The sequence below is a fragment of the Gossypium raimondii genome, chromosome 5, assembly GCF_025698545.1.
Source record: "Gossypium raimondii isolate GPD5lz chromosome 5, ASM2569854v1, whole genome shotgun sequence".
NCBI lineage: Eukaryota > Viridiplantae > Streptophyta > Magnoliopsida > Malvales > Malvaceae > Gossypium > Gossypium raimondii.
This window is the reverse complement of record NC_068569.1, coordinates 27,154,714-27,180,763: the sequence shown is the minus strand read 5'-3', so window position 1 is coordinate 27,180,763 and position 26,050 is coordinate 27,154,714. Positions and strand designations below refer to the sequence as shown.

At 31.5% G+C, this 26,050-nt stretch overlaps 1 protein-coding gene across 3 annotated transcripts; it reads left to right on the top strand.

Moving 5' to 3' along the window:
• Positions 1-17,481: 17,481 nt before the first annotated feature.
• On the top strand, positions 17,482-22,088 carry LOC105770643 (transcription factor MYB33). Of its 3 annotated transcripts, none has more exons than XM_012591928.2 (5): positions 17,482-17,654; positions 17,770-17,876; positions 18,689-19,110; positions 19,972-20,971; positions 21,293-22,088. In XM_012591928.2, exons 3-5 carry the CDS (start codon positions 18,748-18,750, stop codon positions 21,598-21,600), a joined length of 1,671 nt encoding a protein of 556 aa, XP_012447382.1. In that variant the 5' UTR covers positions 17,482-17,654; positions 17,770-17,876; positions 18,689-18,747; the 3' UTR covers positions 21,601-22,088. The 3 variants fall into 3 exon arrangements, with proteins under 3 accessions (XP_012447382.1, XP_012447383.1, XP_052487540.1); XM_012591929.2 differs by having other exon boundaries at positions 17,770-17,880; XM_052631580.1 differs by lacking the exons at positions 17,482-17,654; positions 17,770-17,876 and adding an exon at positions 18,009-18,592.
• The last annotated feature ends 3,962 nt before the right edge of the window (positions 22,089-26,050 follow it).

Here is a 26,050-nt window from a genome sequence, read left to right as displayed (position 1 = left end):
CACATAATGCAACTTAATATTAGTTAAATGTTAGATAACTGATGAACCAATATTTTGCTTACATTTTTTTTTGCATCCAAAAACTATTGAGAACATAATATGAAAGAGATTAATATAAATGATGAAATTTTATTAAACCAATTTAGTCGACAAATACAAGTACAAATAAAAAATAAGCTACACGTAGAGAACTAGAACCCAATGTTCTCAAACTCTAGGATTCTTAAAGTGTGAACTCTAACTCAAAGAACTGAACACAAGACAAAAACTAAAACTTCCCAAGAGTGGAAGTTAAAGTCCTTTATGTGTATCCCAAAATTGAAAATTCAACTTCTAGATTTGAATTATAATAAATAGATTATTACAATTATAATTCTCACAAATCTGTAATTCAAACTCAAGAAAAATAGAATTTATCTAAGTATAAGGAAGAATTACTCAAATAAACTTTCACTAATTTTCGATAGAGTTTTCCATAAGAAATTGATGCATACAATTTTTTACTACAATTGGAGAGATATTTGTAAGAATTTAATTCTCATTCGAAGTATATTAATTAACTAAATCAGAGAAGTTCAGGTCCAAGTTATACTTTCTATACCATAAAGTCGACAACTCCAACACAGATTCAAATTTGACTACAAACATATCTTGTTTGCAGTTGGGGTAATACTCATTGTTAAGAAGAGATTGTTTCTTTAGTAGATGGCTCAAGCATCAGTCCTTTGAAGTTCTTTTGAGGAAAGAATGGAACTCACAAACACTTTGTCGAAGGCTATTTCAAAGTTTACAAAGGCTATTTGAACATGGAACTTAGAGGTTTTGGTAATATCATAATGAGAAAATGGAGAGTTATTGGGAGAATTAAAGAAGTCCAAGAAGCTCTAGAAAAACATCATTCAAAGAAACTTGTAAAGCTTGAAATGAATCTTAAAGTAGAATTAGAGCAAATATTAGATCAAGAACTCTTATGGAAGCGGAAATCTAGAAGCGATTGGTTACTTCAAGGTGGTAGGAACACCAATTATTTATATAGTCAAACTATGGCACAGAGAAAACATAATCATTTTCATGCCCTATGAATGGATAGTAACGAATGGTGTTTTGATGATGAGACGCTTAAAATTGGAGTTATTACTTTCTTTTAGACGATGTACAAGTAGGAGGGAGGAAGTAATTAGGGGATTTCAATCAGAGAATAGTTTCTAAGAATTGATAAAGCTTATAAAGATTTATTGAATCTAGAGGTTGTACATAAATAGATTAAATAAGCTTTATTTGACATGGATCCTTTCAAAGCGCTGGGTTTAGATGGTCTTCATACCTAATCTTCCAACAATCGTGGTCTTTAATTGGAAAATCTATATGCAACATGGTTAAAGGTATATTCAATAGGAGTAGCAGTGACCTAGAAATAGAAATTTGTTAGTGTTAATCTTGAAAGTCCAAAATTTAGAGAATCTAACACAATTCGATAAACAAGACTATGCATTGCTCTTTACAATATTGTTACAAAAACTGTTTTGAATATGTAAAAGTCAATCATGTCGAAACTTATCTCTTCGAACTAAGTTAGCTTTATGGTGGGTAGAAGTATTACTGATAACATATTAATTGCTTAGGAAATTATTCACTCAATTCAAAATTTGAAGAGTCATGTGGGCTGGATGACAATTAAGGTGAGTTAGAAAAAGCGTATGATCGAATGAATTAGGTTTTCTTGAGGACACCCAACGAGACACTATTTTCCCTACTAACTGTACCCATATTATTATGAATTGTATCGTACCTTCTTTGATGCAAGTTCTTTAGCACAACTCACTAATAGGCAAATTCTAGCCTTTTGAGGTATTAGGCAAGAGGGATCCACTATCTCCTTATATATCTATCTTGGGAATGAAAAGATTGGGCCAAAGCATAAATGAGGCGGTTCATCGTGATGAGTGGAAAACATTTCCTTTTCCCCAAATCTAGACCCATTATCTCACACTTAACTTTTTTAGATGATTTAATACTCTTTTATGGAGCGAATATGTAGCAACCAAAAGTGGTTGATGAAACACTAAAACAATTTAGATGTTACTCAAGCCATAAAGCTAATAATAGGAAAACAAAAATATTTTTCTCTCCAAATACTAATGACGACCTAGCTAAAGAGATCAACTAGCGACTTAGTTTTGAAAGGGTTAACGGTTTTGGCACTTATTCAGGAGTGTCCTTCTCCTATAAGAGGATTATTTAAAATATTTATTAGTTTATCATCAACAAGGTTCATTAAATATTAAGTGGTTGAAACAGTAAAATCCTTTTAATGGAAGGGAGGTGTAACATCCTATACTCGGTTCAGTTGCCCGACCCGTGCTATAAGGTATTACAATAATAATTTATGAACATCTATCATAAATTTCAATCAAATTCAACCAAAATAATTAATCTTCATTCATTTACTTGATTTTCAATCAATTTTGGACCTAATTTGAGTTTACAAAATATTTAAAACAAACCGAGATCAATTTTGGATTAAATTGGAACTTCTGTAAAATTTTAAGTAAAATGTATAAACAGGGGTCACACGGCAGTGTGGCTCAGGGACATGGTTGTGTGGCCAAACCGTGTACAGTTCAAAAGTAGGGTCATACGATTGTGTCGCCAGACTGTGTCACATGATTGTGTGCCAAACCGTGTGTGTTTCGAAATGGGATCACATAGTCATGTCTCCAGGCCATGTAACAACTTGTGACAGTGTGAGACATACCTGCACCAAATTTGAAAAAGCCACATGGCCGTGTGGAGCTATAGCTCGTGTCCTAGGCTGTGTGCACCTAAAATGACTTTTAAAACAAGCCAAAACATTACTTATTTCTTAGGTGCCAAGCCAAACCAATATCAACCATTTTTATTCCTTCAAAACACTTTTAAACAAGCTTAAAACATACCAAAATCATTCAACCTATGTGCCTAACAAATATGCCCTCATTGGCACCACAAATCAAATATCAAACTAAGATCATATTAAAAAAAATCATAAGTTCTACTACTTTATAATATTGTCAAGCATACCATTCCATCCATCAAGCTAATAACCTATCAAAGCAATTTCAACCACCTTATTCTATGAACAAGCCCATACAACCTGCTCAAACACCTTTATAAATACATAACTCCTACTGCATGACAAGTTCAACACCACATTATTAACTATAAGCATGCAAAACATTACACAAACACAAAACATACCACTTGTAGAAAATACTTATAACATACACAAGTTACTCCTATTACTTGCCACATATCCCAAAATAAACATTTTCAAAATCTACTGAAAGATAGTTGGATAGTGTGATTTTCAAGTTTATTTGATTGCTCAATTCCACCAAACGATATCTACAAGGAAACAGGAAAATAACACGAGTAAGTTTTATTATAGCTCAGTAAGTTCACAAGTTAAAACGATAAAACTTATTGTATAAACATAACATAACATAACATAACACTTAATAACTTTGTTAATAAACATTAATCCTGTTATCTACAATAATTCAACATGTGAGTTATATATATATAATTTACACAATAGAATCAACTATATAAGGTCATTCAATAGCAAGTCACGTTATAATATCAGAAATCATGTAAATATTTATATAATTCATTAGCAAGACATTTAACCATTTAAAATCTACCCCATGAATGATATAAATAGATACGGATGCACGATTATCCACCCAAGACACGCCAAAATGCTCAATCGAGCCAATCCAACCAAGACCATGTCTGGGCATCAAGTGCATAGCCTGTAGGCTAACATTCCTCCAGAAACACGCCTGGGCACTATGTGCCAAGCCCATAGGCTTTACATATGCCCCAAAAACACACCAAAATCACTATAGATATAACTTGGTAATCCGCAATAAATGTTGGACTCCGGTATATCCAATGTATATAAAAAATCAATAATCATCATCTCATCACAAATCAACCCCGTACAACACGCAAAATAACCTATTGGCTTGCCAATTGTATCCTATCCTATGTTCATCCGAGCTCGCACAAAATCACATAACACTTTACATTTCAATTGCATTTCTCACCTTGAATTCATTTAAGAGAATTTAAATATACATACATTTTCAACAACACATAAATCATAAGTTGAAATAATATTATAATTTATATTAAATTAAACCTTTTGAACTTACCAGGGCCAAAGTGCAAATATAGTAAAATTCAAAAACTAATCACCAACTTTTCCTTTTCCACGTTTATCTACTGGTTCTTGATCTATAAAGTAGTTTATTTCAACTTATTAGCTACAACTTCATGGAATATTCAATTTAATGCATATATCTTTCTATTTACAATTTTTCACAATTTCCCTAAACTTTTACACTTTCTTGAATTTGATCCCTCAGACCAAAACAAGATTATTTTCACAATTAAACACTATACCCATTGAACCGAATTCATAACCACCCCAAATCAGCTCTCTCATGCTGAAATTTTACAAGAAAAAACATGTTATATTTATCTTATTTTCAATTAAATCCCTAAACTTAGAAATTATACAAAATCACTTTACAAAATAGCTTAAAATCACGATCAAGCTTCCAACCAAAACATTTACAATTAGAGAGATCCAAAAACATCAATGGCAAGTTTTCTAAACTTTGACAGTTCCATAAAATAGTCCCTAAACTAGCTAGATTTCATTACAACGATATCAAAAATGTAAAATTCACGAAAAATGGATAACAAATTCACTTACATGCAAAGAAAATAGCGAGACCGAAGCTTCCTTTCTCCCTAGAATTGGTGTTCAACTATGGAATGAGAAAAGGAAGAAGATGATATCACTTTCTTTTGTTTTATTTTATTAACTTTTGTTTAATTTAATAATAATATTATAAAACACCAAATTTTCATTAAATTCTTTAATTAATCATTCATAAAACTTAATTATGGAATATTTGCAACATAAATCCTTCAACTCTAAATATTTAAGCCATTAACTTAAGGAAAACCAATAGCAAGCAACTATTACAACTTTTACAATTTAGTCTTTTTTCTTTAATTAACTAGCCAAACACCAAAATTTTTGGACTAAATTTTAATATGACACTAATGACCTTATAAGTATTAAATAATTAATATTTACAGACTCACACATTAGAATTTTTGTCTCGAAACTACTATTTTCGACACTACTAGAAAATGGGCTGTTATAGAAGGGTAATTTTAGCTCGCTCTGTAATTGTGAAGATCCCAAAATATTCATACAAGCAATGATACTAAAAGGATTGAGAAATTGGTTCGTAAGTCTATTTGTGGAGGTTCTAATGAGGGAAAAAAGTTGGCCTGAATTAACAGGAATTCTTATTGTGAACACGTTATCAATGAGGGACTTAGATTGAGGAGGTTAGAAGATCAAAATAAATCTTTCTTTATGAAATTGAGTTTTGGAATGCTATCCAACAAGGATGCATTATGGGGTCATGTGCTAAAGTGTGAGTGTAGGATTAAAGAGGATTATCTGAATAGCATCTAGAAAACCAAGTGCTTTTATGTGTAGAAGTCCTTGACAAAAGTTTAGGGTCTTCTAAAGGACAACACTTGTTGGTCTACCAAAGATACTAGATCTCTGAATTCAGATTGTTGTGAAATTATTTCTTTTGGAAACACTTGCATTCAATATGTTAGTGTTAAGGATATGGTTAATGTCGATGGAAATTGGTCTTGATCAAAATTTATGGACAAGATCAATAATACCATGACTCTTCAGATTGCTTCAATGCTGACTTGTAATTCTAGTTTTGGGTCTAACTCTTGTGCTTGGCGTTGTTAAGTTAATGGTGCATTCTCTATGGCAGAGACTTACTCCCATCTTGCTAATAATAGTTAGGAACCCAAAGATAAGAAATGAGAAGTTGTATAGAAGTATAAATGACATCAAAGAAAGAAATGGGAAGTTGTATAGAAGTATAAATGACATCAAAGAGTTAAAATAATTTCTTTGGCTTATACTGAAAGTTAAACTTTTCACAAATTTGGAAAGAAGGTTAAGACTTTGAAAGGAGGCAAAGAGATATGGCAGATAATGGAGTTTGTGACATTTGTGGGTACAATAAAGAGTCTAACATTAAGGCTGTGCTAGGTTGGATGGAAAAGTTGAAGGAATAGAAGGTGTAAAGAAAATAAATTTTGTATGTGCTAGGTAGGGAAGAAAAGTGAGGAAAAAAAAAGAGATGTTCATTCATCCTGATGCATAAAAATCAGTTCTTCCAAATTGGAATGATGAGAGGAGAGAAAACAAAAGAGATGTGTGTGTTTGTTCAAAATAATCAATTTTTTTTTCATTTCTCAACTCTACTAAGCAATTGATACTTTTTCTTTCAATTTTTTCATCTTTTCCACTAAGCACACCTATGAAAAGAAAATTTAAAATTTTCATCTTTCTATTTTTTTACCCTTTGAATTTTCTTTCTGCTCTACTAAGAAAACCTAAATGTTTTGAGATATTACCAAATTGGCGAAGGCAAATAATTCCAAATGCTACGATTGACGGGTTCTTTTCTATTCCCTATGAAAATTGGCTTCTTACAAGATTAGAGATGATTTTAATATACATTATAGAGATATCAAAAGGGGTATTGTGTTCGAACCAATTGTTTTAAAAGTTTTAGAAACAACTTCATTTTATTTTAAAAATAAAAATTTATGTGCTAATGGTGTTTTAAGTCAAAGATGGACTTGGGTTAGAAATTTGAAGTATGCAGGGAATAGCAGGAACAAGTCATGGAAAAGAAGTGGTGCACAATTTTGATGGCGAACTCCACTTGAAGGATGGGCGAAAGTAAATGTGGATTGTGTTGTACTTGTGGACTTCAGTAAGGTAACCTCTGGTGGTCTGATTCGATATTGCAAAGGAAATTAGATATGAGGATATTGCTGCAATATCATATGGTGGTTGATGGTCGAAACTGAATTATGAGCTATTTTAGATGGTTTAAATATTTGGTTGGAAGAAGTGATTGTGGAGTTTGACAATGAAACATGGATGAAGCTTCCTCGGGGAAGACCACAATGCGAGTGGCCTCACACAAGCTGAGGGATCAAACGGATGCTTCAAAAGCAATGGGAGATCGTGAATATAGGACACATTTAGAGGAGTCCCATATGGCTAAAATGGCAAATTTGAGAATTATTTTAGACCCCCTCTTGCTGGTATTTGCACAATGATGTACTGGGGTGCATTCAATGTGATGTTGACTTCTTTTTTGCTATTTTGTCACCTAGTTAATCTTTTGTATAAAATGAAAATTAAGGACGTCTATTTTAATTGATGTTGATGCTATGTTTTAGAAGTCTAAGAAAGAGAAATTGTCGAAAGTAAACACCTACATTAGTTCAATATCTCTTTTTGGGGCATTGATGTTGAAACTTCTTTTTCTTTGTTTTTAATTTCGTAAACATGGTTACAAATTTATCAATGTTTATATATATGAGACATGAGGCTAGACCCCATCTGATTTGGTATGCCTCACTCACCAAATAGTTAGCCTTGCAAAGGGCTATTTTTAGTTCCGACGTGCATTTTAAGTTTAAAAATAAAAATAATTTTTTTATTTCAATTTAATAACCAAAAACATATTGTTATAAAATAATATCTACCAAGGCATCCATTGGATCACTCAAAATTTTTTATCATATTAAATAAAAATTATGAAAAAACAAAAAATTAATCCTCTTTTTTATTGATATATATTATATGTTAAAATGTCCACAAGTCCCTGTAATTTTCAAAAAAAAAGAATTTGGCCATTGTATTTTTATTTCATGATTTTTTATTTTTAGATTTTAAAATTTAGGTTCAATTGTTAAAATTGTTAAATTTTTATTAAATTTAATTTAATTATAAAATATTTATAAATTATATAATTATCAAGTGAATATTTTTATTTTAAAAATATTATAACAACAAATTTAACGATGTTAATAATTAAATTAAAATTTAAAATTTTAAAAGATAGTGGAAAAGTATATGAAGTTTTTAGCATATTTTAACCTATATTATATTAGAGTAGGAGAAAATGAAACGCAAAGGCGTCACGTTGTTCATGAATCATCAAATAAGCATTATCCCTTGCGTAAGTGAAACAGCAAAAGTAGGCAGGCAGACGTATCACTTTCATTCACTGCTTGACTCCATTCTTTGAATATTAATTTTCTCAATTCAACTACGTCATGTTATTTAATGACCATTCAAGTAAACTACTACTTTATTTTATATTCATAATTCCACTTAAATCAAGTCAATGTGAATAAAGTTATTGGTTCAACAAAAAATTTCTTCATTGATTTTATGTCTTGGTGGGCATTCGGTCTAGAGCCTATTTTGAGCAACCTAAACTTTCCTCCCCTCTAAATATATATATATATATATCCCGGATCGAATTTTTCAAATTAATCATAAGGTTTAAAGTTTTATAATTTAGCTTTGAAGATGCAAAAATTACATTCAATGAGTTTAAGATCTAAATCGTTTATTTGTAGTATGATTTGAATCTAAGCAAAAAAACTTAATTATCACATAACTATTGAAAACAAAATAAGTCTAAATGCATCAATATTGTGAAAATAGTTAATAAATTAAATATGGCAACATGTATGATTTTTTTGAAGTAAGAAACTTATATTGTTAATATTGTTAATTTTATATCAAATAAAATTAAATTGTAATTGTAATTTAGAATTTAGAATTTTTATTCTTGTAATAAATTTTTCATTATACAATGAGAATGCGAGAGATATTAACAAAATATATGGAATTTTTATTCCAAATTTATCGCTATATTTTTATAAAGAATTTGCCTTGAATTAATTTTTCAAATATAGTTAAGAGTTATAAGTGGTAGATTATTATCATGATAAATGGGAATTTATAAGTTATACCTCGTAGGAATTGTAATCTCATATTGTTATAGTATATTTATAATTCATATAAATTATAAATACTATAAATTTAATAAAAATTAAGGCTTATTCAAAATAAGTAAGAAAATAATAATACTAAAACTTGTTACTTTATTGTTAGCTCGTACTAAAACTTATTAAAAAACAATACTTCTACTAAACGTAATTTAATTATAGTAAATTATATTCTCCTCATATTAAACTTTCTAATAAATTTCAAAATAGTCGTGGAAGTGAGGTTAAATTTTGGAACCATAAATATTTGATATTATATGGTGATACTAAAACTAATAATAAAATATGTGTTTGAATATTAGATGGGAAAGTAGTGGTGAAGTGAATTAGGAATAGAAGAGAAAAATTATGTATATTAAATAGTTAAAATTATTAAACTTATATTTATATTAAATAGAATATATATTAAACTTATATTTATTTTAAATATAAAATAAATATTTTTAATATTCTATTTATATGAAAATAAATAAATTAAATAATAATAATGGATAGATGTTAAAGAAAAATTACCTTTTAATGACAGTGAGATCAGAGGGGTCGGTATTGTGAGATTCCTCACTAACGTGCACCAAAGGAAAAAAGATTGTATGAAATTGTGATTCCACGTGATCCCTATCCTTTTCCAATAGGAGAATGACAAATTAAATTTTTTTCTCCTGATTTTTAGCATTTTTAGTTGGATTTAAATTTTTTCAGGAGGAAAAAGCTGAAAATCAGGAGGAAAAATCTGATTTGTCATTCTCCTATTGGAAAGGGATAATGATAATATTGTATCACAGTTTTATACAATCCCTTCTCGTATCGAAGTGCCTGATGGGTCTATATGATAATGCTACGTCGAAGAAATAATTAGAATACAAAAAATTTATAATATAAAAATACAAATACATAAAAATGTTAAAATTTAAATAATTGGTAAAGGTTAAGGTTCTGAATTATTATGTACCCAATTTTGAGTCTTACTATACATAATTGCTATGTGTGAGTTGTCAGAAAATATATATGTTTCAAAAGAACTTATCCTACGTCACTTAGATAAACTAATTATATTTTGTTTATAAACCATAATAATTTATTAGACTTGTAGTAGCTAGTGGAAAGGAAGGATTTGCATGCATGAGAACTTAGCTTGAAAGCTTAGTATAGTGCATTCAAAAAAAAAAAAAAAAGAGTTTAGTATAGTGTAAAGCGATAAATGTTCCCTTTGGGCGTGACAATATGGCAAAACTCGACCCTTTTTATTTAGAGGAGTAAATTCATTTTTCTATAATCCTTAGAGATTAAATTTTTTTTTTATAATAGTTACACTAATGGCTATAAAAACCATGCACTAATAACCTTCTAAAGACACACCAAAAACTCCTACGAGCTACGTCCTTACCTGAGTATTCATTTTAGTTTTGTTGTTCCTATTCTTGTTCTTTATGGTAACATGAGAGCTTGTTGGATGCTAGAGGATATGCTATGAGTGGATTATCCTCAAGAGTTTTCCTCAAATTATACTACTCGAATTTTTAATTTATGTTTTTCTGATCTAGTACTATAACAAATTTAAGAATAATTATGGATCCTTTGCGAGTGCCACTACCTATATTGCCATTCTCATTGTTAATATTACTACCATTGTTGTCGATTCCATTGTCAATGTTGTTGCAATTCCATTGTTGCTTATTCTTTCATAAACCAAACCCTTTCCTCACATCTCAGGAGATGGTATGAGTGCATCTTTCCAATCTTAGATATGCATGGGGCTGCCAATGTGCTCACTAAATGCAAACCAAATAATTCTTTTGATAAACAATTTGATTAAAGGGTTCATCCTAATAAAGTGTGTAGGCTTATTATTATTTCCATGTTTTCAAATAAACTTTTTGATAATTACTCTTCATACAAGGAAGTAAGGAAAATTGGGACTCTAAATTCAAATTAATGAAGATTACAAGCTGCTAGTGGACCTCAAATTCGAGAATATAACTTTGCAAGAAGAGTTTGATATTGGGTTACTTATTGAAAATTTGCCTCAATCAAGGACTAATTATAAGCAACAACTCAAACAAAAGCACAAACAGCTCTCTCCTATAGTCCTTGTAACGCCTTAAAATTTAAATTTTTATTTTTGCCAATGTGTGACACAATCTATATCTACTTTAGTGGTTAAGTGTTCTGGATGTATGTGGGAGGTCCCAAGTTCAAGCCATGACTTGGGAAAATTTTGGTATTTTTATGAATAAAGCCCAATCTTTAGTTGATAGGCTTTCAAATAAAAGATGGTAAATAATTAATAGAATGGGCCTACTGGTCTGGTAGATAAGTGGAGTGTTGCTGAGATGGAGGTCCTATGTTCAATTCTCTGTGTTGGTAAGGGATAATATTTTTGTTTTTGACTAATTTTCGGCTAGAGTTGTACTGTGGTTGGACTCTGAGTATTGGGGTGTTGGATGGAGAAAAGTAAGGGGAATTAGGATAGAGGGTTATCAGATAAGGAGATGATAGGGGGTTATCAGGATATTTCTATTCAATTTTCTTTTTGCGAAATTCTGTTCTCTTTTCCCCCTTTCTCTGCCGAAATTCAAACTCTCCCTCCCTCTCATCTTTTTTGTTGTTTTACTCAAGTGCACCTCCTTTGTTTTGTGTTGCGCGTAATCCTGATCGTTCGGTAAGTTGTGTTTTGTCATAAGTCCTAGCAATTTTCTGACTGGGTGCTTAACAAGAGGATTTGTTTTACTCTCGGTTTAGGTGTAGCCCAAGAATCTGCCGAAATTCTTTTTCTTTTCTCCTTTTTGATCTTCATTTTACTTTCTTCCTATACAACGCTTCTTGTCACTCGTTCGGTAAGTACTCATTTTATCACTGTTCTGTTGTTCTGAAATTAGTTTTTAAAAGAGGGCTATTTTGGTTCTGTTGATTTAGGCGAGGATTAGGCAACGATTAGTGCCTCGGTGGAGTCTTGAACGATAGGGATATTGGTTCGTTATTCGGTAAGTGATCGTGTTCACTTTTTGATGATTGTAAGATGATGTTGTGAATATTCTTGAGTTGGTTTGCGAGTGTGTTGCTAAAATTGGCTTTGGTAATGTTAATCATAGGTTTTGGAAATACGGGATTACGGTTAGGAGCGTAAATGATACAGGTGTGTACTCAATTGTGCAGAAAACGAGGTTTCGACAAAAGTTGAAAACCTCACTATCAATGCCTCCCGAGCGTGTGGTTGTCCGTGTGATAGGCCGTGTGCCCTAACACGGTCGTAGGATCGACGAGGCCAAGCCGTCACGACCAAGGACAATTTGGGTTGTGTGGCCCCACACTAGCAGGCCATATGGGTGTGTGAGCCCATTTTTACTAAAATGACTATTAAGGTTGCACGGGTCGCCCAAGTCGACTATGAACCTTCCGTAGGGCCGATAAGCACTACTTAGACCTTTAACTATGTGATATTGATTGTATGAATTATGTACTGAGCATGTTATATGCAAGCATGTACACTGAACTAAATGTGTATCCGACAAACCTGTGATAGCATGACACTTTATTGTATGTTGTATTACATTGAGTTATGTTGATATTATTTGGAGGAAGTGTACTGAAAGGCTCTTAAGCCTAATATACTGGCAGCTCAGCTGCAAATTACTATTTTATGCCGCATTCGGTACTACCTGGAGTGTAAGGATGGGTGGGTTGATTTAATCCCACATGAAGTGTAGGGTTGGACGGAGATGGTGTGTAGAGGCTGGTTGGGTAGGACATTGTTACTGAATACTGTATATCGGTTACTGATGCTGTAATGGGCTAAGGCCCTTGTGCAAACTGATACTGATACTGAAAAAGGGCTTAGGCCCAAGACCACTTCTGACTGTGCATTATGATTCTGTTTGTTTGTTTTTGTGGGATTACACTGAGTTTATGTAAACTCACCCCCTTCTATTGAATATGCATAGGTAATCTCCAGACCTAGATGGATTGGTGCGACGGAGGACTCAACGGTGACCATGGTTCTGGATTTTCATATACTGGCAACTCAGCTGCAAATTACTGTGTTATGCCGCATTCGGTACTACCTGGAGTGTAAGGATGGGTGGGTTGATTTAATCCCACATGGAGTGTAGGGTTGGACGGAGATGGTGTGTAGAGGCTGGTTAGGTAGGACATTGTTACTGAATACTGTATATCTGTTACTGATGCTGTGATGGGCTAAGGCCCTTGTGCAAACTGATACTGATACTGAAAAGGGCTTAGGCCCAAGACCGCTTCTGACTGTGCATTATGATTGCTGTTTGTTTGTTTCTGTGGGATTACACTGAGTTTACGTAAACTCACCCCCTTCTGTTGAATATGCATAGGTAATCTCCAGACCTAGATGGATTGGTGCGACGGAGGACTCAACGGTGACCATGGTTCTGGATTTTCATGGTTTTATTTTATTTTATGATTTATGGTCTAATTATTATGGATTTATTGGGTTGTAATTTGAGGGCTCTCTGGGACTTTTACATAAATTTGAGTTTTTATTTACTTATTTATGCATTTTATGGATTTATACCTGCTAGTGGAAGGAAAATCGATTTTTGAAAAGTTAAAGTATTTTTCTAAAACTCACGATCACATAAACTGTTTTTATTTAAGCTTCTGCAACGAGAGCTGTTTTAAAACAAATGATTTAGATGAGGAAAACAATTTCTTTTAGATATGATAAAAGTTAAAGAAAGATAATAACATGGAAATGATTTTATCGCAACAATTTAGTTTCAAACACACTATCATGTGACATTACCAGATTTGGCCATAATGTTTAGACCGGGTTTGGGGTGTTACAGTCCTAATCACTCACATTATCATTGAAAACACCAATAAAAAAGAATTCAAAGCTATCAAAAGAAAAGAGATCGCTATATGATAATTTGGTGGAAGACAAGACGAAAAGAGGTATAAAAAAACATGATTACAAGTCTAAATCTCAAAATCTTAGCTTTAAGGGGAAAAAAATATTTTTTTGTGTAGCAAACCAAGCCATTATATACCTCAGTTTAAGAAATGAAAAAGGAGAATTGATAATCCTACTAAATCAAATGCCAATTTGGTTGAAGTATATGATATATTTATTGTGGTCATTTCTTAAGTTAATATTGTGATCAATATGAAAGAGTTGATAGACTCTAGTACCATTAGACACATTTGTGACAATCGAAATGCTTGTGTGTGCTACTCTCGAGTGAAGGAAGGAGAAAACACAACTTATCTTAGAGAATCACAAACGACACATTGATACGAACTCGCCTCGGTGATGATTTGAGTCGTTTGTTGCCCGATCGTTAAAATGGAGAACTATCGTTCTTGAACAAAATAATGGTTGAATTTGGCTAAGTAAGGATTTAAACAAAGGGGTATGTGATAGTTTAAGATAATTAAGAAATATGGTTTGATTTAACAAAGGAACTTGGGTATTTGAAAAATGGTAATGGGAATGGTTCGAATACTTTAAGGTCTAGAAAGAACTAGTACTAAAATAAAGTACTAACCCAAATCTAATAGGACACTTAAAGGTGGATAGAAGGATAGCTAAACCTTGACCCACTACCTATATGAAGATAGGAACCAATCGGTATAAGGGTGAACGCCACACTCGGTTTATGAGTGATAAGTTCGAAAAGAAATAAGGTAGACACCACTAGCTTTTGCTAGATAAGTCGACTTGAGTCTTAAAACGAAATAGGAGAGTTGAAAAAACTTACAAAATTTCATAAACATTCAAAAGGTAGCAAAAATCCCCCCAAAAAGGCTGATTACACACATTTATAAGACTAGAAATAGGCTAGCTGAATGGTCACAAGTATTCATCTTAAAAGCTGAAATAAAGCTTAAGTCTCTTGGAATTCTTAAACCAAATAACTCCACCATTTAATTCACTTCAATTCAGCTGCATAATTGACCTTGAATGCTTGAAAAGTGACTCTTGAAATGTTCTTTGGTTAGCTGAATAGTCACGAGCACCTTAATGGTGTTTTGAATACTTGAATTAATTCTTTTGAAATAGAAAAAACGGTTGGTAGTTGAAAAGCTTGCTGCCGAATTTAAAGAAGCAATAATCCACTCTTTAAACTCTTTTAAATGATGTATTAAACCTTCTTTGTAATAGCCCCTTGCTTATAACCAAAAATGACTTGAACATTCACTTTATTAAATTTGTAATAGCCTTGAATTGTAACGGTTATGACTTGAAAAGACTCCTATAATAAACACAATAAAATGAGCTTATTAAACACATTTAAACACTAATTAAACACAAAACACATTAAACACACTAAACTTAATAAGCTTAGTAAATAAACTTATAAATGAACTACTTTAACTCATAACTTAATTTAATAAATTGTAATAAACATATTTAACAATAAGTTATTCCAGCAATTAAATAAACTAAGTTAAACATTTATTTCCAGCAATTATTTAACTAAAAGAAGTTTAATAAAATGACAAACAATTATTAAACTAAGATGAATTTAATTAAAGTCCAGCAACTTAATTATTAAACTAAGATGAATTAAAAAGAATTCGAAGTTCAGCTTGCAATAAATTACAAATGACACCTATTGAGCTGAATGAGCTTTATTTTGCACTTACGCCCCTCGAGCTTAGGCTAATCTCGATGGCGTCGAGTTGTGTCGTAACATGATGCGACCGGGTTCGCATCGCACATGTACTTGGAAAAGACAAGGACAAATGGCAATATATATATTAACTCAATTTTAATTTATTAAAAATTGTATAATTATGAAATGTTTTAAGAATAATTTCGAAAAAGAATACATGATTATGGTTAAAAACTAACCAAAACACGATATGAGGTACAATAGAACATAAAAAAAAGAAAAAGAGTGAAAATGACACAAATACACACAGGAAACACAGTTTTAACTTGTAAAAAACTTATACAATTATGAAGGGGGACAGGGCCAGCGAAGGTAACTCTTCCTCACTCTCGAATTTTTTGACTTTCTTTAAGTATTTTTTGACACAAATACACACAGGAAACGATTTTTATTTAAAATATTTTAGTAAATTAAAATGATTAATTGCAAGTGAAATATATTAATCACTAATTATTTATATATTTAAAAAAATGATTAGAAGTAAAAAGACTATAAGAAAATAAAAGTAATAATGAAGGTTGAATTAGATTATTAAATAAAATTGAGTGAGTAAACTCAAAAAGAGCATAGTATAGTTATGGTAATGATGAACTCATAAATTTGTTCATTAATTTCAATTGGATGAAAATAGTATTACATAAATTTGTTCATTAATTTTAAGATATTCGTTTGTAAGTTCCTTCCTAAAATTCACCTTCAAAAATATCATTACATATTAACTAACTTATTTTAAGTTAAAATATGAGTTTGTTTTTTAAAATTACATTTAAATAGTTATTGATATAAAATTTAAAATTAAAACTTGAAATTACAATAATCATTTTAATATCTTAGCATACAAACAAGCCAAGTTTCCAGAAAGGGCTTTGATCAAGAAGATTTATGATATTAATCCTTATACTCTTTTCACATTTAAAATTTTAACCCAACTATTGTTTTTATTTGATAATTAAAGGTCTAATTGATAATATAATTAAATATGAGATTTTTAAAAATAATTTGCTCATTAGCCAATATTATACATACAAAAAAAGTAAATAAGCAAATATGGATTATAAAGCTTTCATTTTTAAATATGAGATTTTAAGTTTCTTTAATATTTTGTTTTAAAGAAATAGAGTGAAAGTCAGATACTTTATTTTATTTATATGGTTTCTATGTAATTTTAAATCGACTCTCGAGCAATGTTTTTTTTAAAATTTTAATTAGTCTATGTATTTTGCAAAATTGTAGATTTAGTTATTATATTTTAGTTTAATTATATTTTTGAATTGGTCAATTTTAATTTTAACCTAAATAACAACAGTTAAATTCAATTACCAGTCATGTACTATGCATATAGTTGTAGATTTAATCCGTAGTTACCAATTGGATCATTCTAAGTCCGTGTACTTTTTGAATTTTAAAATTTTAGTTTTGATGCGAATGCCATTCGTTAATTCATTAACTAGATTTTTAGTGAATAATACGTTTAACTAACAAGCTGCTGTGGCATTACATATATGATAATATGTTTGCCACGTTAGAATTTAGAAATAGCAAAATTAAGTTAATAGATTTGAAATTTTAAATTTTGAAAAATAGAAAAACTAAAAATAACTAAATTAAAGTAAATGGAGTAAATTCATAACTTTCATAAAGTATAGGATAAAATAGTAAAATTCAACCAAGAAAAATACAATATCTTTTACTTAGAAAATATATATTATTTTATTTAAATGAATAAATTCATTAAAAAACAATTAAACAAACTATAATAATAAAATAATTCTCCCATTCTTTTCTTTCTTTCCATCTTTTGCTCCTTCATTTCCTCTCTTTTTTACATTTCTTTCTCTCTCTTTCCTTTCTTTTTTTTTCTTTATTTTTTTCCTTTCTATTTTCTCTCTCCCCAAACACAAAACCTCAAAATTACAAAAAAAAAGAAAAGGCTTTCTTTTTTGTAATCTCTCCTTTGTCAGATCTCTCGATGTTTTGCTCTTTCTATTCTCGGATCCTTTTCCTTATAGCTCAAAAATTGAGGTTAGAAAGAAATATATATATACATATATTTGATCTAGGATTTGCTCTTTTATAATTAATGGTTGTAGATCTAGGAATTTATATCCTTATAATTTTTCTTTGTGTTGAATTTCAGGTTTTCCATTTTCGCTTTTGTCTCAGCTCTCACTTCAATCAGGAATCATTATTGAGCTCAAAATTTTATTTTTGGCAGTTTTCCCCCAAATTTTGCATCTTGTTAAGGCAGGTATTTGAGTTCTAATTTTTCTTAGATTTTTTTTTATAAAAAATTGTTTTGCTTCTTTAATGAATGAGCAACTTTGTATTTATGTAATTTAAATTTAGTATTTTTTAATATAGTAGTTGATAGTGCAATTCCGCAGTTTATAATTTATTAATGATAGATTTTTGGAGTAATTTATGAGAGAATCATAGTGCAATAAATGAAATTTGGAATTTACTTTTTATCTGAAGTTATTAATGTCTTCATTTCTGGAAACGGGTCTCTTTTAATTTTTGAAAATGATATGTTATCTGCTTTCCAGTTTAGGTAAAAGGGTTTAATTTAACTTTCAAAGATTGGTATGATTTTGCCATTTTTTTTTCAATATAATCGGAATTTGATGCTTGCTTTGGTTTGCGTCTAGGTTTGCTGAATTTTATATTCTGTGGATAGTTTTGTTTTCCATTAACTGTTTTTAGTCTTTCTGTACGTGATGAAATTTTCTGTTGTTTCTGAATTCCCCATCTCTAGAGTTGCGCCGATATTTCCCAAGGAGTTTTGATTCCTTTTTTGGTTTTAATACGTTTATGTATGCTATCACGATTCTTATGTAGCATTTCAATAAAGGAATGTCATGGTTGATCCACTTATAGCTTGTCGCGATGTATAAAGAGTGAGCGTGTATTTTAAAACAAAAATAATGAACCTGTTGGAGTTGGAGTGCAAGTATGGAAAAGTGAGCGGAAAATAGGCATGGTCTTTATTTCTTCTTCCTTTTTTGTTGTTTATATATGTATTTTGATTTTGCGTGTATTCTATATATTTTTTTCAGGTTTTGAGTTTTGGATGGTTCACCCCTGTTGCTAAGGCTTTGTGTGTGATTACAAAGAGATGAGTCACACAAAACATGAGCGGGAAGATGGAATGCTCTCTAAGGATCAGACAGAATCGCCATTGATCGATGATGGTAGCTGTGGAGGAGGTGGAGCTGGGGGAGTTGTTCTGAAGAAAGGACCGTGGACATCAGCTGAAGACGCGATTTTGATTGACTATGTGAAGAAGCATGGGGAAGGCAACTGGAATGCTGTTCAGAAACACTCTGGACTATTTCGTTGTGGAAAGAGTTGCCGCTTACGTTGGGCAAATCACCTGAGGCCGAACTTGAAGAAAGGGGCATTTACTCAAGAAGAAGAACAGCTGATCATTGAACTCCATGCAAAGATGGGAAATAAATGGGCTCGGATGGCAGCACATGTATGTCTTCAATTCATTTACTGTGAATCTAGTTATTCTCATGATCTGTTGAATGGGAGAAATATATTGAACATAAAAGAAATTTTAGAATTACATGAAGAAATGGGATTCTTAATATTTGTGTTAAGATCTGTAGAATTGCAACCTCTGCCTAATCTATATACAGAATTTTAATTACTATCTTCTAACACTTCCGTTCTGTAATAAATTTGGAGCAAGTTGCATGGAGCATTATGCAGTACCTTGATAATTGCACTTAACTGTTTTTCATTCTATTTGAGCTCGCCTTGCTGCATGTTTCTATCATTATTCATAACCAATGACCAGCCCAGATTCTAAGATTTACTTATGTTCTCACTGTGGATGGTTTAAGTCCTCTGATTTTGGTATCCTCAGTTTCAGGAAGATCCAAATTGAAACAGTAATTTTTAGTGTTCAAGGAGTCAAGTTTGTCAAGAGTTAAGGTGCCCTCATATGTTATAGCAGTGTCATTCTTGGCCTGGTTAAAGTTGTCTTCTTTGAGGGTTATAGAAATCCAGCTCCTCATATGCACTCTTCTAGCCCATCCCCTTTTCTTATCCCATCTTATTGCTAAAGTCTGAACTAAAATGCAAAATTTAGTCCATGCCTTAAAACACTATAATGAACCCTATTATTGGCATATTTTTCTCAATAATGTAAATTTTGGGCTAGATGCAAAAGAATTGCCACATGCCTTCCAGAATTCTCTGATAGTTATTCCAGCCTGGGAAATGCTAAGCGTTTGTGTGAAGCATGATAAAACTTTCAGTTGTAAGATTTTATGCACCTGTCTTTTAAGTGTCTGAAATAAATTTCTCTATGCCTCGTTATTCTCTGCAGATGCCTGGTCGTACAGATAATGAGATAAAAAATTACTGGAATACCCGGATTAAGAGACGCCAACGTGCTGGGTTACCTCTGTATCCTCCCGAAGTGTGCTTGCAAGCACTGCAGGAGAGCCACAGTACCAGTGTGGTTAATGCATTGGATAAAGGGCCTAATGATATCTTGCAGAACAATAGCTATGAGATACCTGATGTCATATTTGACAGTTTAAAGGCCAATCAAAATGTGCTTCCTTATGTTCCTGAGCTTCCTGTTTTATCCGCTAGCAGCATGCTGATGAAAGGTCTAGGTTCTTCTCAGTATTGTGGTTTTATGCAACCAACGATCCATCGCCAGAAGCGTCTTCGAGAGTCACCAGCCTTTTTTCCTGGCTACACTGGTGCTGTTAAAAACGAATGCCCTTTGTTTATGCAGTTTCAAGAAGATATATCAGACAAGGCTGCTGGATCCTTTGGGTTGTCTTTTCCAATTGAACCAGATCCTGCAGCAAAGAACTCCCAGCCTTTTGGTGTATTCCCAGGTAGCCATACCCTTTCAAATGGCAATTTCTCTGCTTCAGAGCCCCCTTTGGAGGCTGTGAAGTTGGAGCTCCCTTCACTCCAATATCCAGAAACTGAATTAGGTAACTGGGGCACATTAACTTGCCCACCACCTTTACTTGAGTCTGTTGATGCTTTTATCCAGTCACCACCTCCAACCAGTGGACTGGAGTCCGATAGTCTTTCTCCCCGTAATAGTGGCCTGCTGGATGCTTTACTTCATGAGGCAAAAACTCTAAGCAGTGCAAAGAATCATGCATCTGACAAAAGTTCAAATTCATCTACCCCCGGTGATATAGCTGAAGGTTCAAATTTCAACATTTGTGAGACGGAATGGGAAAAGTGTGGTGAACCTCTTTCTCCAATGGGTAATTCAGCAACTTCTATTTTCAGTGAGTGTATCAGTGCAAGTGGCAGTTCATTGGATGAACAGCCACCTGCTGAAACTGTTACAGGTGAGCACCTCTCTGATCTCCTCATGATTTATGCTTTTCATGCATTATTGAAAATTGAAAACTATCTTCCATCTTGTTGAAGGTTGATTTTTGTTATCATGTATTGATGTTGACATATATCCCGTAGATCCCTGTGATGTATAAACTAGTTTAGAATGAGATACAATTTTCAAAAGCCTGCCAATTTCTTAACCAAAAACCTTGGTGTAAACACATTATCAACTTGCTTTATGTCTTTTCCACTATTTTTATATCATCAAATTCATTTTGTTTTCTCCAGATATTTTATGATAAGTCCTTGAATTTTGGATTGTTTTTCAGAGTCCCATGTGAAATCCGAACCAGCTGACCGTGTTTTGACCCCAGAGATACAAAAAGAGGCTCCTATTCGGTTGGACAGTAGTGGCCCCGATACTTTACTTGCTTCAAATTGGCTTGAGCAGGGTTCTGGTTACGATAAGGACCAAGCCATCTTGACCGATGCCATATCAAGCCTTCTTGGCGATGATTTGCGTAGTGAGTACAAGAATATGGAAGAAGGAACATCTATTTCAAGTCAAGCATGGGGTCTCGATTCTTGTGCATGGAATAACATGCCTGCTGTCTGTCAAATGTCTGAACTCCCTTGAGATCTGCTATCGCAATTGTATGAACTTCTCTGAAGCTTTTTTTGTTTGTTTGTTTCATTCATTCCATGATTTGGTGTGGGTAGGCAATCGAACCTGATGTACTGAAAGTTCATTTGGGGTATAGATCATCGTAATATGGTACCAGTCATGGATGTTTTTGGTCTGTTGTCTATGATGCTTTTTTTTTTGTGTCGAACTGTTGAATGCATGCATGCCGATATGGAGCTCTGAGGTATACAAATGCATTCTAGATGTTGTTATAACTTTTAGAATAACCATGCTCTTTTAGCATGGACTCCCCAGACAATGGTTTGCTATTTGATGCACATGTCTTAAGTGAAATGCTTGTGGTAGGGTTGTCAATGGTGTCCGGTGGAGGGAAACACTGTTTTAATTTATATCTAGATCTCAAAAATTGTCTCCATTCATATACAATCTGTAGAAATTCGAGCTTAATTTGAAGTTGAAGATTAAAAGTTCAGCTTGAAGTTTGGTTTAATTATTTATGTTCGAGTTTAATTTGAGAGTTGTGAGCTATCGGAGTGAAGAATTAGAATGCAGAAAATTGTTTTATAGTTAGATCTCAAATAAAAAAACTTTGTTTCCATTTATTTGCAATCTTAATCGGTAATCAAGTGAAGCATGATTATTTATGTTTTAGCTTGAGTTTGGATTGAAATTTATTTTATAGATAGATTTCTAGCACTTTATTCCGTTAGCTTCTTGATTAGTAAGTAATATAGCTTTTTGTAAGGCCTGCCTGAGATTTGATGTTTGACTCCAAGTTGGGCTTGATTTTTATGTTTAAGAGTTTAAAGTTTAAACCGAGAGTCTTCAATAAGCTCATGAGAATGCATAAATTTATTTTGTAGTTAAATCCCAAACCAAAACTGATTCATCATTTTAATCACTAATCAGGTGATTGCATTAACAAATTCAAGATTCCAAGTTGAGTTGGAATTGAGAATTTTTAATCAACTATGCAAACCAAACCTTGAGAACTCTAAAACTTTTATTTCCATCTATATAGATAATTTTAATCAGTAATCGAGCTTTTTGTAAAAAATTGAACGTGAGAAAAAGATATGCTCGAGCTTGAGTTAAAATTTAATATTTGAAGTTTGCTTGGAGTTCGGTTTAATTTTTACTTTTGTGTTGAGTTTGAGTTAAAATTATGTTTTTAATAAGCTTAAGAGTTGCTCAAGTCAAGCATTAGAATGCACCAATTTGTATTTTAGATAGATCTTGAAAACTTTGTTTCCATTGATATACAATCATCTTAATAAGTAATCTGGACTTAAAAAAATTCAAGATACCAGACAGGGGGGGATGATGGATGAGAGTATGAGCGGAAGGGAATATAGACTCTTTTAATTACAAAAGGAAAAGTTTACAAGAGAGAAAACTTCAAAAGAAAAGTAGTAGGTAATTTACAAGATGCTATACAATTGAGCTTTCCTCCCTATTTATAGAGGAATTCTAAAAATTCTATACAATTGTATTTTGAATCCCGAATAGTGTTTTTGATAAGGATTCTGCTTCTTCCTGGATGTGGTTGCTTCCACGTTTCATTTCTTTTTGCATGGCTCTGGTTGATTCCATGTGTCATGCTTGCATTTATGACTGCTGTTGTCACTGCTTGTGTTATAGTTGCTTTTGTCACCTCTTACATCATCATTGTTTTAATGATGATTAAGACTTGCTTAAGACTTTTTGTCTTCTTCATTAATGGTTGCTTCCATCATGATGATTTCAACATTACCAAATTTTTTGTTGGTATGTGAAACAGGTTGCCATCTTTGTTGACATCAACCTTCTTGTCTGTTGTCGAGATTCATTTCTTCAATCTCGTCCAAATGTAAAGAATCTGATGAAAGTCTTGGTGGTGAATTCCAAGTCTCCCATGTATATTTTATTTTTTCTGTGATATGAGATGGAAATTCTTCTATCTCCATTTCAATAATCTTGTTTAGCAGCTTCACCGCTTTTTCATTTCTTTTCTCTTGGATGTTTCCATTAGGAAATGCCAATATTCTTCTTCCATCCGTCCATAATTTATAAACTTCATCATGGAGAAGATAATAGGCTTGTGATAATAATTCTAATCATGTTTGGACTTAATTTTTAAATTTATTATAACATTCATCAATTGTTTTTGACAAATGTTCTTTATCTTCATTAACAGCAGATAATTGGGGTGTTCCAATCATCTTTTTAATAATCCAAATTTGATACGGCTGATAAAATTTTTCTTGTTCACTATACCAATTAGACTACTAATATCAATATGAAAATAGTAATAAAATCATCATTGTTTATGATGTTTTGTAAAAGACTTTACAATAGTTGGAAAATCTTTTAAAAGATGAAAAGAGATTTTGCACAACTATTTCTTTAGTAAAGCCCCATTCAATATTGGTTATATCAAATGGTTCATGATCAAGTCTATATTTTAGAGTAGGAAATTCATTATCTAAGTAATCGTTAAAAACATATGCTGTAGAAAATATTCGAAAAACTTTTTGAAATTGAATTTCTTGTCGCAAATTACTTCATTTATTTTGTGAATATTTTTACCGTAATAATTTCCTAGCTTTATTATACATGCATATTCTAAATACCTTATTCATAATAGGATTGTTTTTCCCTTTATGAATAAAATATTGAATAATATTAAGATGATTGTTTGTCTCCTTAATGTCTATAAATTCTAACCGAATTCATCCTATTCTCTATATAAAATAGATTTTAATAATAAATCCTCGGTTTCATTTTCTTTAGTTGTTTTTTCAACTAAAAATAATGAAAATTTTGTAAGAGCTCTTCGGAAATTAGCCCTATGATTTGAAATATGGGTTTTCCATATTTCGTTTATAAAATCATAGAGTTCTGGTGATAAACCAGGATTATAGAAATCTTTTATTTTTGAAAAATCTTTTTCTTTTTCAATTTGTTGTTGTTTCAACAAATTTTCTGAACTTTTGATGATTTCAGCAAAACTTGTTTGTGATACTGAATTCATATTTTGAGACATTGGTGATTGATACACCATGTTTGAAAAATTGTTTCCAAGTGGTTGATTTACCATTGGATAAGACACATAATATCCTTGGTTAGGATAGAATGGTATTTGTGCAGGTACAAATCCTTTTTTGGAGTTTGATTCTGCTTTCCCTTTGTTGGGCTTTTTATGGACTGTAGTCCATTCACCTACTATTTCCTGTAGAGGTTTTTTACCTCTATCCATTATAAGGCCTGCTCAAAAAATCAGCAAATATTAGTAATAAGTCATAAATATTAATTTTTCTTAGTGTAAATTTTTTATTACACACAACTTTATTATCTTTTTCAAGTGGAATTTCTACAAAGTCTTCTTTTACTGATAACCAAATAGAATATTTATCAATAGTAAAAGGTAAATATTTACATATAAAATTATTTCCTAATCGATGTCTCATTGCATATTAGGAAAACATAATATTTTAGGAATTAAAATCTAACATTGTTTACATAGATTGGTATGTTTTAGCTTTATATTCTATAATAGTTTTACTTCCATCTATGCCTATTATTTTTATAGGTTTTTTAACTAATTCCCATTTTCTCACAGAATCGTGTTTTTTCGCAACTTCTGATTGTAGCTTCAGTATCTATTAAGGCATTTAGAGAATATTTTTATATTTTCTAAATTGAAATGTTATTTTAATTTTTATTCCAACTTTTGACTTTTTATCAATTGTTGAAGTTTGAATTTCTTCCATTCTAGTTTTTCTAGAATTATTACTAGGATTAGTAGGAAATATAGGAATTTGAGCAGTTTTCATTCCTATCGATTGTCTTGTTTGTACTAATATTATCCTCTTCATCTTCTGGTTGGGAACTAGAGGGTAAAACTGAATTTTCATTTGTATTGGTTATACAGTTATTTTAAAATACAATTTATTTCGATGACATATATTCTATAGTACTTCTTGGTTTAGAAGTACTAGAACTATTAATTTTTTCATCATCCAATCTCTTGAAATTGACTGATCTCTTAAATCTAATAATTTTGGCTGAATTTCAGTAGTGAACTTGTTCGGTTCAAAGAGTTCAATAATTTTATTATTAATTTCTTTGATTTCAACTTCAGCAATATTTGTATACTCATTAATAGCAGTCCAGCTGATTGCTAGATCTTCTGCTAAATCATTAATATCGTAATTTTTGTGCAATTCTAAGACAAAGACACTCTTCTATTAGAGGGTCTGTAATAGAAATAAAGTAATTTGGTTTAACTTTAAATCCTATTACTCCGAATGTAAATTAGATTGGATTCCTTCAATAAGTGCTTTTATTAGATTATCAAATCTTTTATCTAAAAGATAGCTATAATAGGAATATCATGACCTCTTCTAAATAAAGCTCTAATGGTAATCATGATTATGCCTAAATGTATATATCTAACATG